This window comes from Megascapheus bottae, chromosome 11 (assembly GCF_031878675.1).
Source record: "Megascapheus bottae isolate mThoBot1 chromosome 11, mThoBot2.hap1, whole genome shotgun sequence".
NCBI lineage: Eukaryota > Metazoa > Chordata > Mammalia > Rodentia > Geomyidae > Megascapheus > Megascapheus bottae.
The window spans coordinates 40,092,559-40,106,134 of NC_143519.1; the positions used below are offsets into that span (position 1 = coordinate 40,092,559).

The 13,576-nt window shown below is 39.7% G+C and overlaps 1 protein-coding gene across 2 annotated transcripts in view; it reads left to right on the forward strand.

Annotated features, from left to right (window-relative positions):
* The first annotated feature begins 356 nt into the window (after nucleotides 1-356).
* Nucleotides 357-13,576, forward strand: part of Dnajc15 (DnaJ heat shock protein family (Hsp40) member C15) — a 45,513-nt gene continuing 32,293 nt past the window's right edge. The window contains exon 1 of one of the 2 annotated variants that reach the window (XR_016537098.1): nucleotides 357-505. Coding sequence is in view for 1 of the 2 variants with exons in the window: in XM_090342087.1 (XP_090198213.1) it covers nucleotides 401-505 (105 nt within the window). In the remaining variant the exon portion in view is untranslated. The remainder of the gene's footprint in view (nucleotides 506-13,576) is intronic. The other variant, XM_090342087.1, reaches the window with a different exon arrangement.

Sequence of the window (13,576 nt, forward strand, 5' to 3'; positions counted from 1 at the left end):
GACACCAAGAACTGACCAGAAAGCCTCAGGCCCTGTCTGTAGTCAGGGCATAAACCCAGCCCCGGGGGCACCTGGTAGAACGGAGGCCCCCAACCCCGCCCACACTGGCATAGATGGGCTCAAGCTTTGGCTTGTGAATCCGAAACAAAGAAAAACAAACAAACAAACAAACAAACAAGATAGCTGCTAAGGCCCAGTAACCTAGACTCGAGTCTGATGCTCCGCCATTGCATGGGAGCGGTGAGCCAAGCTAAGGTGAGAATAACACCCACAGCCCAGCATTCACCCAGCAGCTCCGGGTGCGCGGCCGCCGCGCCAGGCCTTGCGCGTCGCACTCCTTTGTCCCAGCGGCCGTCCCGTAGCCGGCGCCTCCCGCCCGCGTCTCCCGGGCGGCGTCGCCATGGCTGCCCGTGGGGGCGTCGCGTCCTCAGGTGATGGGTTGCGCTACGCCGAGTACTCGCCGCCCTCCGCCAAAAGGCCTGACGCCGACATCGACCACGACCTGGTGAGTCGGGGCCGGCGGCCCCCTCCATTCCCCGACGACCTGCCGTCGGGGACGCTGGTGGTGGTCAGCCTCGGGTCCCACCCCGGCCTCCCCCCACCCCACGTCCGTCCTCCAGGCCCGCCTAGGCGCCGCGGGGAAGCCCTTGCCTGTCTGGCCTAGTTGTCCCCGCCTGCACGACCACTTTCTCCACAACTCTGCCTTTAGGGAAGCTTCCCGTCTGGTGGACGCCATGGGAGGGAGGAGTCGGTGGGCACGCCGCCGGGGCGGGCGGGCGGGCCTCCGGAGGGGAGGGCGTGGCTTGGGAAGGGGTGGGGCCTCCGGGGGAAGGCGTGGCTTGGGAAGGGGTGGGGCCTCCAGAGGGGAGGGCGTGGCTTGGGAAGGGGTGGGGCCTCCAGAGGGGAGGGCGTGGTTTGGGAAGGGGTGAGGAGGAGAGGGAAGGGTGGTTAGAACCATGGTGAGTCTACTTCCTGGCTGAGGGAAGGGTGTGATGGGAAGGTGAGGGAAGCACACCTAAAACCTGACACACACACACACACAACACACACCCGTGAAGAAGAAGGAAGTATCCTGGGTCCAGTCAGATCCACCAATGAATGCTCTTTATCCAGGCTAAAAGGTAGAGCTGGCAAAATGGCCATGCCCAGGAGAAAGCTTAGGTCACACTGATGGTGAGGGTGGTTTAATTTGGTCGTGGGGCTTGAACCCTGGGCCCTGTCCCTGAGCTCTTCAGCTCAAAGCTAGCCCTCCACCACTTTGAGCCACAGCGCCACTTCTGGTTTTCTGGTGGTTAATTGGAGAGAAGAATCTCGTGGACTTCAGTGCCCAGGCTGGCCCTAAACCATGACCCTCAGATCTCAGCCTCCTGAGTAGCTAGGATTACAGGCCTGAGCCACCGGTGTGGTCTTATTTTTTTCTTTTTATCCTGTTTGTGGTGCAGATCCTAAGGCTTGTAGCTTAGAGCCTGGGTAACATCTTTAAGCTTTCTTCCCCACACACACTGACCCCAGGCTAGCACTCTATTATTTGAGCCACAGCTCAACTTTCACTTGTCTTTGGTGTTTAACTGAAGATAAGAGACTTAAGGACTTTTGGACTTTTCTGCCTGGGGTGGTTTGGAACAGGGATCCTCCACAGTCTCAGCTTCTTGGGTAGTTAGGATTACAAGCCTGGGGCACTGTATTGTAAATTTATTTTAAAACGGATACATAAAAAAAATCACCGTATACAATTTTATGGGATACTATGTGATGTTTTGATAAGTACATACATCTCATCTCACCCCTGTAATCCTAGCTACTCAGGCTGACCGCCATTCAAAGCCAGCCTGGGCCTAAAAACTCATGAGACTCTTAATCTCCCAAGAAGTGGGGGATGTGGCCTTGTGGCTTAAAGTGGCCCAGGCCCAGAGTTTAAGCCCTAGGACATACCAAAAGAAAAGGATGTATCTCCTTAAACATTTGTTTTCTTACAATGAAAACATGTCATTTTTTTTAGCTTTTTAAAAGAAGAAATTGTTTAGTCTATTGTGTAGCCCACCAGACTGCTTACTTGTTTCTAACCATAACTTGGTACCCATAGAGCAACCTGTTCACAACCTTCCTTTCATACATATACCCTGTATCTGTCTGTCTACAATAATCCTTCACTGAATGTAGAGTACTTATTGCCCATACCGGTTGTTTACTAGTTGTACATACTGTCTGTTATCTCTCATGTTGACTTGACATTTTCCCGCACTTTTCAAAATTTTTTAATAAATTGGATGTTTACTTCTAGCAAGCACTTAGTTTATGAGCATTCAATGCTAACATTTCTGGAACAGTCTAGTGAGACTGCCAGTGTGGATTTCTGAGTGCAAGTAGGTTTTCAGTCACAAATATATCTTGAGCTCTACATGTTTCATTATAAACAAACCTAATACATGACTGTTTAAACCTGTCAACTTATTATGCATTTATTCATTATCAAAAGTAGAACATTTCTATTTTCCCATCTGCTGTCTTAAAACATGTTTTAACAATTTTGTTGCTTCTTTTGGCAATTATGTGGATCGCATACTATATGTCCATATTTTAATGCTAATTCTTTCCATTCATTATACTACACTAGGAAGCGAGATTGTAAGCTCTGTAGACAGCAGGGACTTTATTTGCACTCTGGTATGTGCTTCCAGTATTCTTATTGGCTGTGATAAGCCTTTAAAAACAATTGTGTTTACTTCTGGTACTACAAACATCCCATCGTCACAATTTAATTTTCTGCAGTACAGACAATAAAAATTATAAAATTCAAAATGTCACCATTCAAGATCATACCTGTTTATAAAGTTACCAAGGTCCAAACTTGTTTCAGGGTGGTATATGGATTCTTCATGCACTGACCTTGGAATGGTTGCAACTCTATTTCCCACCCCCTAGCCACTCAGGTATCCCATGCCTTGACTTCTTCCATGTCTCTGTTGAAATCTCTCACTTCTGTGGCTTTGTGATAACTTTCTGTTTTGACTGACATTCTTTGTGAAGCAAACTCCTAGTCCTTTTTGAATATTCATCTTACATTGTTCAAAGCATTCTCTTCCCTAGTTCTTTAGAAGAAAAAAGTTTCATCCTGTGTATTTCCTTAAAAAGTTATGTATGCTTTTATTATAGTACTTATAATGTATCAAGATTATTTATACCCATATTTGTGAAAGTATCTAGAATGTGAAGGCCCCAGGCAAAAGCTTTTGTATACTTCTTGGCATTATAACTGGGCATAGTATTCATGCAATTACTTATGCAGCTTGTGTTACTGCGGAGTTTATTAATAAATAAGTATGGATGTTTGAATAAGGCATCTTTGGTTCTATTAGCATATTGATACATGTATTTTCCTATGTATTCCTCTTACATCTTAACCTGTAAGGGAGAATTAAAATAAGCCCCTGTACTTGTCTTGCTCACAACTCTTTCTTAGAACTTAGCTCAAGGCCTGATGTGTGCTAAATAAATGTTTTCAGGTTTATGTGACAAATGCCAAATAAATATTTATTGAATGAGTGAATAATCTCCATTTTTCCTCTCTCCATTGCAACTACCACCTTTGTTTTAAGGAGGAAGAGTACTTTTTCCTTTCTCAATTTCCTTCTGGTATAGCTTGAATTTAAATGCTACAGTCTCAAGATAGTCTATTTTACCATTTTGTAACACTTTCAGGTAATTTACATCTACAAGGCTATTTACTGCTTACATTCTAGGAAAATAAAATGCAATAGGGAATTTTTACAATTTTGATGCCTTTAAAGTTTTTTTTTCTTTTCATCAGTAGCAGATATGAGTGGGCTATGTTCCCAGTTTTCAGAAACTTTTTGATTCATGGTAGCAGAACATTGAAAATATTTTACTTTTTAAATACATGTATTATATATGTTTTATGCTCTTTTCTGGATTACTTTTTTATGATACATTTTTTTGAGTCATAGATACTGAACTTTAGGACTGAATGTATTTAAGGTGGTTGATTCCTGTGATTAAAGTACTCTCAAGAGACATTCTCCAATTTTGGATTTCCAGGAGATTGTTTCTTGGACTACTGTCCTAACAGTTTCTCAGACTTTGAGTTGTTGGTTAAAATGTATTCCTCTCATTATTAACAAGTTCTGTACTAGAGATATGGCAGATTTGCCACATGAGTCCATCCAAAAGAAAAGTTAAAATGGACCAGAAATTCTACTTCTTTGCTTATTGGAGTATTTGAATTTTATATGAAGCATGGGAATATTGAGAAACAACTTGGGTAAGGGAGAGAGAAGAAAGTAAAATTTTGTGCGAGAGAAAATTCTGCATAGTGAGGAACAATGTTAGTGTAGGTAGTTTAAGAACTGACCTATAATCATGCTAAATTGTACTAGACTCTTAAGGTTTTTGTTAATGGCCAAAATCATAGAGGGATGTATCATGTTGAATGTTCACAAAAAAATAATATGGGTTGATTTTAATAACCATTGAAAGAGTGTGAGAGTGACTTCAAATTACTGCTTAAAGGCAGGGGCTCTGGTTTGGATTGAAGATATCTAATCTCTTGCTCTAGCAACTAGAGCTTTAACTTCTAGCAACTGTTGTTGCAGATCACAAGAAGGCATTTCACTTTTCAGGCCCTCAAGTGGGTTTAGGAAAACTTTTTCTCTTCCTATCAGCTTTAAGATTCTGTAACATTTACTTAATATGTTATTGTAGTCAGTGATACTGGCAATACATCAAACATCCTGGGAAAGCTATTGAAAATGAAAGAAACTGAACCATACTACTTTGTATAAAACTAGGCCTTTTACCTAGAATTCCGCATGCATTTCTGGTTTCATCTTTCAAAATAGAAATAGAAAATAACCAGAAAGAGATAATGAATAAGTTTAGCAACAGAAGTGTGTGATATATATTAGGGTTGGAATGTTACGGTGGAAGGTGAGTGGAATGGAAAAGCTGATTTGAACTTAGGCAAAATAGTTTAAAACTAAACTCAAAAGTAGTTTCTAACTATTTTCCCTTGGTTTTCTTGAGACAAGCACTCACTGTATAACTCAGGAAGGCCTTGAACTTTTGATATTCGTCTCTCATGCTTCCAAATGTTGGGATTGTCGATGTATACTACTATGCAGACATAGTTTAGAACTCGTAATTCAGGAAGTCATTGGACAAAATAAAAATACTTAGTAAAGGTCAATATAATAATAAAATGAAAAAATTATTGGTGAGAAAGCTCCTTCAAATGTTAGAAAGCAACACTGAAGACATTCTTTCAACTTGAAAGAGATACATTTGATATCAGTGAACTCAGTGGTAGTATCAAACAACTAGCTCCTGTAAATAAGTGATTTTTCCAGGTAGGAAAACGGAGTTTTTGAATACTCTATATTCAATAGAAAATGTATGACTCTGCCTCCTAAATAGCCAACAACCGAATGGTACTGTGATTTGAGGGAAGAACCTGAATCAGAATGCAGTTTCCCAACTTAAAGACTTTGCTCTCTCCTTATACCCTCCTTGACCAAACCTAGACCTGTCTCATCCTTCATATAACTCAGAAGAATACTGAGAAGTCTGCTGTGTGTTTAACCATCTATCCACACATCACTCCATCTTTTCAGTTAGTTACTAACTTTTAGTACACTAAGACTACAAAAGTACATAAAACCTGCTGCATACTCTTCCTAGAGATTCATGTAGTAGTGATGGCAACAAATTTTGAAGTAAAATCTGGACTGATAACAGAGAAGTAAGTAGAGGGGAAGAGTTAGCTGAGAGTTGGATATGTGACAATGATGTTGACTTCTTTCATATCAAATATTTACTTCATCCTGCTACTGTTACTGAGTTAAAGCAAATGCCTTAGTTTCAAGGAATCACAATACACCTGGCCTTGACCACCTTCCTAGAAAGATAATCAAAGAAATGAGCAATGGAATGAAGTAGGACCAGTGCTTTAGCCTCAGGGTGACTACCTGGGGGAAGAACAGAGGATAAATTAGCAAAAATGTGCCTTCAGAGTGCTTCAGGTTATGTAGGAGCAGAAACCAAGGCAAGGATTGAGCTGGTTGATTGTCACCTCCGACTATTATTTCAGGATCAGCCATACAGAGATTTATGGGTACCAGAAAAGTTGAGGGCCATTCAAAATAGGCACATAGCAATGCAGCTAACAAGAATACAAGAACTATACATGTATGTCCTATGATATAGAAAATGATTTTGAGGGCTTTATATACTTCAGATTTCCCACCTGGCCCTTGAACAATATGAAAAAACTATATATATATATATATGTATGTATATATATATATATATAACTGTATTTTTTCTTTTTCTTTTTGGTATTGAGGATTGAATCCAAGGTATTGCACTTGCTAAACAAGTGCTTTGCCACTGATCTACATCTTAACCTATAAATCTGTATCTTGGTCCATAAGTCAACTTAATTCAACTTAGATACAGGTATAAGAAAGGAAGTATCAGAGACATAGACTTTTGAGAATCATTGACAGATTATAATACCCTTTATTACCCTAAGAATAAAAGAATAAGAACAGATAAGTATTTATAAACAAATGAGATAGTAAAAACAAACTAGTCTGTTTAGGAGGTCATATGTGTTTTGTTTTGAGGTTGAGAATTTGTTGAATGTGTGTGTGTATATGTATATGTATACATGTACATATGTACCTGTAACTGAGACTTGATCTCAGTGCCTCAATCTCTAACTGATCTTTTTTTTTTTTTTTTTTTCTGCTCGGGGCTAGTGCTCTGCCACTTGAGCCAGGCCCCTACTTCTGACTTTTTGTTAGTCAATTAGATGTGGACTCTCCCAGATTTATCTGTCTAGGCTGGCTGTGAGCTGAGTTCCTCCAATCTCTTCTTAGCCTCTTGAGTAGCTACAATAATAGATGTCAGCCATTGGTGGCAGACACCTTTTTTGTCTTGACAGTACTAGGGTTTGAACTTGCTGGGTCTTGTACTTGCTGGAAATGTTACCACTTGAGCTCCACATCACTAGCCAAAGTTGTAACTTTTATGAGTTCATTTTGTTGATCTGTGCCTCTGTGCCAATGTTATGCAGAATCTAAAGTAGGTACCAGGATTCAATGTTCAAATATAGAATTAATTTGTGAACCATGCATGGAATAACATGGCTGAAAGATCTTTTCTGAGGCTTGAGGGTGGGTTAGTTTGGTCATAGAGCATTTGCCTAGCATATAAGAGGCTTTGGATTTGATTCTCTGGCAGTGGGGGAATTTCTGTACTAGAAACAGTAGAAATCCATATCAGTGAAGATTTCTTAGAAAGACAGTACCTAGTGTGTGTATGTATGTTTGTATGTATGTAAGTATGTATATAAATATGTGTGTGTTTCAAGATATGTGTGGCAGGCAAGTCTAAACTGTATAGGGTAGACTCATAAGCTAAAAACTTTGATAGACAAATTGACTCTTCATTAGAGTGCAGTCTGCACATTTGGTTTCTGATTCCTGCCAGGTTGAAGATTTGGGGATAGGATAATTGTAAAACGTAACATTTTAATGCCATTTCATGATGACAGTTTTTCTTGAAGAAAAGTTCTTCCCCTTCCTCTTCTCTTTATTTTGTGCCAATACCAAGGATTGAACCCAGATCAGCTTGCTTCCTTGACTAGCATCCTACCATTTAACCTATTTCTTCAGCCTGGGTTTTGTATAATTAGAGATGAAGTCTTTAGGTCTTTCTCTTTCTGGGCTGGTTTTGAACTGTCATTTTCTGATTTCAAGCTTCCTGAGTAGGTGTGATCCACTAGACCTGGCTCCTCTTCTCTGTCTCTGCTTGTCTGTCTGTCTGTCTTTGTAATTACTTGCTTGCTTGTTTATTTTGCTGCTGTGGATGGAGCTCAGGGCCTGACTTGCCAGGAACTGGCACTGAGCTTTACTTCTCCAGCACATTGCCTCTTATTTTGATCTGCACATATATTCCTTTCTCACAAATTCTGCTGATTTGGTAGTTATCTTTTTTGTTCACTCTTTTTTTTTCCTCCCTTTCATTTGTTTAAATTCAAAGAACTTGCTTTGTGGAAATTGAACCAAATAAGGCAGCTTAAAACACTGAGTTCAGCAAAAAATGATTTGTTTGTGATTAACCCTTGAGAACTGAGTCACTTAAAGATAACAAGGAAAGAATGCTTTTGAGTTATCCTGCCTATTCCTTATTTTCATTATTAGGTAATCTTCCTCCCCTGCCCTCACATCATACCAGTATAAATTCTTGTTCAGTTTTGCTTAGCATTTATTATATTCATCATGGCACGGTTTTAGAAAAATAGATTCAAAAGAGAGCTTCTGACTGTATTGCATAAGGACAGGGCCATTGAAAGGTAGTTAGGATTAGACACACAGTCATCTAGGTAGAGCCTGGATGAATTAATACTGGTGCCTTTTCAAGAAAACAGAGAACTAGGAGGTAGTGGTGGGGACTCAAGTGGCAGAACACCTGCTAAGCAAGCAAGCACAAGGATGCAAGAGGCCCTCCACTTAAAAAATAAAAAGGAGAAAAAGCAAAACAGAGTAGCAACTATATTCATAGCACCTCAGGACTCTGCCTAACAAGGCCATTATCAGACATGGTCCTTGTCTATTGAATCAGAACTAACAATGAATAGTTTCTTATTTTTAAACTTAACCAGTCTGTGCTATTGCATTATTAGTAAGGGAAGAGAGACTACACTGTTGCTCAAGGTAGGAAAAGGATGAAAACTTCCAGTGACATCCACATTTACCAGCCACCATCTGCTGCAGGTAAACATACAACACCCATAGCAGAGTACAGGAATATATCCACCTTTCTGTTAAATCATATCATCGAATTTCTTTTATTTTTCCCCACATATCTCGATTTTCCTGAGTTAAACAAAAAAGCCAAATAACATTTCTCTATTTCTGTTCAATTCTTTAATGTACTGTGATGTTTATCTGATCGCATGAACAATTTAGACATTTAACCTGGTTATTGCCTTGTTGATAGCAAATGACTCTACTTATAGTACTAACACTATGCCTGATTTGCCATTTAGTTTTTATATTGTCTTTTTCAATGTCAATTTTCTCATTGTTACTGGCAATTTAGTTTTAAAACATCAATTATTGAAAAAAAAAATTCAAAATAACATGGAAGTATAGGGAGAGAGGAGGGGAGGAGGGAGAGAGAAAGAGAGAGGGAGGAAGGAAGGAACAGAGGGAGGAAGGAAAGAGGAAATGAAGAAAGGAAGGGAGGGAGGAAGCAAAGACGAAAGGAGGGAAGAAGGAAGGAGGGAAATAAAAAATAAAACAAATGGAAGTGCATCTTTATGCTTGCAACTTGACCAAAGATTTTGCTCCTGGATTGGAAGAATTAATATCATGAAAATGGCAATCTTGCCAAGGGCTATCTTTAAATTCAATGCAATATCCATCAATATCCCAATGTCATTTTTTTAAAGAAATAGAAGAGGCAATCCAAAATTTCATATGGAATAATAAAAGACCCAGTATAGCAAAAACAATTCTTAGCAGAAAGAACAGCGTAGGAGGAATTTCAATACCAAACTTTAGACTCTATTACAGAGCTTAGTGACCAAACCAGCTTGGTATTGGCACAAGAACAGTCCTGAAGACTAATGGGATAGAACTGAGGACTCAGATATTAACCCACAGACCTATGGTCACCTAATCTTTGATAAGGGAGCCAAAAAAATAGAATGGAAGAAATACAGCCTTTTCAACAAGTGGTGCTGGCAGAACTGGTTAAGCACCCGCAGAAAGCTAAAGTTGGATCCTTCTTTGTCACCCTGCACCAGGATTAACTTCAAATGGATGAAAGACCTCGAGGTAAATGCAGATACGCTGAAAACTTTACAAAAAGGAATAGGAGATACACTAGGTCTCCTTGGCATAGGTCGAAACTTTCTTAATAAGGACCCAGAAATACAACAAATCAAAGAAAGTCTGGATAAGTGGGACTGCATTAAACTGTAGAGCTTCTGTATGACAAAGGACATAGCTAGCAAACTAACTAGAAAGCCTACAGAGTGGGAGAAGATCTTCACTAACCATACAACAGACAAAGGCCTCATATCTAAAATATATCAACAGCTAAATAAATTGAATCACTCCAAAACTAATTTCCAAAGAAACAACTATCCCATTAAAAGATGGGCCAAAGACGGTTCCTCAAAAGACTTAAATATAGAGCTCCCCATGACCTAGCAATTCTACTAGTTGGCATTTACCCAGTCGTCCAGAAACAAGGACATACTAAATCCACTAGCACAATGATGTTCATTACAGCACTGTTTACCATAGCAAAGATATGGAACTAACCCAGGTGCCCCTCAGTAGATGACTAGATCAATAAGATGTGGAATTCTATGCTGCCATCAAAAAAAATGACATTGCCCCATTTGTGAGGAAATGGACAGACATGGAAAAAATCCTATTAAGTGTAGTGAGCCAGACTCAAAGGAACATAGGTGTGTACTTAGTACACACCTAGGACTCTCCTAGCAGAAGATTACAATAGCTCAAAACCTAGGCACATAAGGTCATATAGGATGAGACTAAATGAAATGATCTCTAGGATATGGAAACAAGAGCTTTACCTTGTGTGATTGTTGTTCTTAATATATTATTTCTCTTCTTTTGTTGCCCTTTGGTTATTCTCATATTGTTACTATATCTGACTTTGTTATCTGGTATATGTTTATTTGAAATAGGAAAGGGAAGGGGGAAAACAAGATGATTGACGGGGGTGGGGGGAGGAAATGGGGACAAAAACATAGGAAGGGGTATCATTGTGTCACCTGGGCTGGCCTTTTAGTTTTATCCTCCTACCTCAGCCTCCTGAGTGCTGGAATTACAGGCATGTCCCCCCACAGAAAGTGAAATTTTCATTCTCATCAGCTATATGGCACCTTGTCCTTTTGTTCTGGATAAGTAAAATTTGTACACAGGTCATTTTTTCTCTCATGTTTAAATAGTTGTGCAAAGGGGTTTCAGTTCAGCATGTCAGTTTATGAGTACAGTGCATCTTGAACCACCCCTTTCATCTTTCTTCCCCACCTTTTCCAACCTCATTTGGTCATTTACTTACTGAGCATCATCTAATGTCCTACTTAATTTGTGTTTGTTAAATATTGCAGTCTCGTGTTCTCTTTATAAAATTAACCTTTGGAGGCAGAGATTAAGTCTGTTAATTTTATTAACATATCATAAATCTATTTTCTCATTCTGTTGCTGGGCAAGTAAAAAATGAAATATACATGGCAAATCTGTACAGTAGGAACTAAAAGATGAATGAGATGGTCCTTCACTTTAGCAAGTGCTTTTCTGCCCTAGAAGATTCTTATGTTGAAGCTTGTTGAGTCCCTGCTTTAAGGACATAAAGAAAACCTGTGAGTTCCCTCAAATTGTGTGAGTAAAAAGGTTGATATGTATGTATATATAGATATCTGTGTGTTTTGCTAGGAAGATGGTGAATATATTTCCTCAAATAAAAGACTGGATACTAGAAAATCTCAGAGACACAATATATGGAACTATATGGAACTGGAATTTAGTACAGTAACTATTACAATAATTCCATTGAGGTTAGACCATTATTGTAGGGGATAACAATAACAATCCTATGAAACTAGCACAGGATAATCATTGTGGTGCCTGCCATATACAAGACTCTACACAAGACTCATTTTCAGGAAGTCCTATAGCCAGGTGTGCTCTGCTTGCTCAGCTGACACTACTACTTAAGCCATGCTTCCAAATGGGCTTTTACAAGTTATTTTGGAGTTTGAGTCCTGCATCCTCTCCTGTTCGATACTGTCTTAGATCTCTGGATCTCAGCTTCTTAAGTCGCTGATTTTACGGATGTGAGCCACCTCTCCTGGGATGCTACATGTTTTTTTTTTTTTGGACATGGTGCTTGAACTCTGGGCCTGGGTGTTGTCCTTGAGCTTGTCAGCTGAAGACTAGCACTCTACCACATGAGCCACAGTGCTACTTCCAACATGAGTTCTTATGTGTCATACTAAATTTACACCCCAGGCCCAAGTTCCAGGAGTTTCACATGTTATGTCTGTCCACTAATTCCATGTGCTTAATAAGGAGATGATAGTGGTAAAGGGCAGGAAAAGGAGATTTATTACATGATGTGGACATCCATGCAAGTAAGCACTTTAGCTTATCGTAAGCCATTTTCTGGGCACAGACAAAAACTATAAGCTCTATACCAAGAACTAGGTGCAGAGGGAGAGAGGAATGCATAGTTAAAGCAGCCCCATTTGCAGATGTGGCCAGGGTGACAATAATGTTATCTGATTCTTTTTCTCTGAGTGTCTAGAGGAAGTTAGTAGTTGTTATTGTTGTCATCACTTGAGGGGAGTGAACAATTCACTTGTTTCTGTTTTGAGCTTTCTGGCTGTTCTCTTCCTGTAGGCACCTTTGCCTTTTGTCACAGATGGTAAGACATTTTTCTGTCTGCTCAACAATTTCCTTGTTTTCACCAGATTCATAAATTCTGTTCTTTCTGGATTCCTAAGGTAACTATGGATTGGAGAGATTTAGGATAATATGCACAGATAGAAAATAGAGACAGAGATACCTAGCTTTTGGCTGCTCTTAGTTAATTCTTGGGGCCCAAGTAACCAACTGCCAGTGCTATTGAGCAAAAAGTATTATTAAGTACCTTTCTTAACACCATTAACAGGTATATAGTGACATATCATTGAAGGCTTTGGTAGTAATAGTAGATGATTTGTATTGAAAATAATTTAATGAAAGGCGTATTTGTTGACATGTGAATAATACTTGCAGAGGTATGCCAGTGGCTCATGCCTGTAGTCCTTGCTAATTAGATAGCTGAGCTCTCGAGGACCAAGCATCAAGGGTCAATCGAGGCAGAAAAGCCCACAAGATAGGGAGTGGGGAGGAGGGTAATGGGGACCAGGACATGTGAAAGGGTATCAATGTATGTGAATTAATGTACCTTCTATCTGGCAAATATCGTGTAATCCTTTTATTAATTAATAAAAAATATATAAAAAACTTCCTCTCCAAAATAACCAGCAAAAGACCTGGCTAGAGGTGTGACTTAAGTGGTACAGCACCAGCCAAGCAAACAAGCTGAGCAAACCTGAAGCCCTGGGTTCAAACTCCACTACAAGCCAAATGAACAACTAAAGGGTAAGAAATCACCTAGGATCTGGCAAAATTTGGGAACTGTTATCTATTCAAGTGAAGCAGCAAAGCTGCAAATTATAACTGTAAGCACAAAGAAGGAACACAATAGAAAAGCCAAGAGAAATAGGAGAGGGAAGAAACAGGGAGACCAAATTACAAAATGATTTCTCTTTTGTTCTCCTACCGTGCTTTCTCCTGTGAGTCACAACCAGAAAGCGGTGGGAATGTTAGTTTTTAGCAATAAAGGGAAACAGAAATATAAAACTAAGCAGAGAAGTATAGAGAGTGGACTTGAGGGAATAATCAGAAGAGTAACTCTTAAGCTCTGCCTTAGTGTCATGGCCTGGTGAAAATGGCTCATCTCCCTG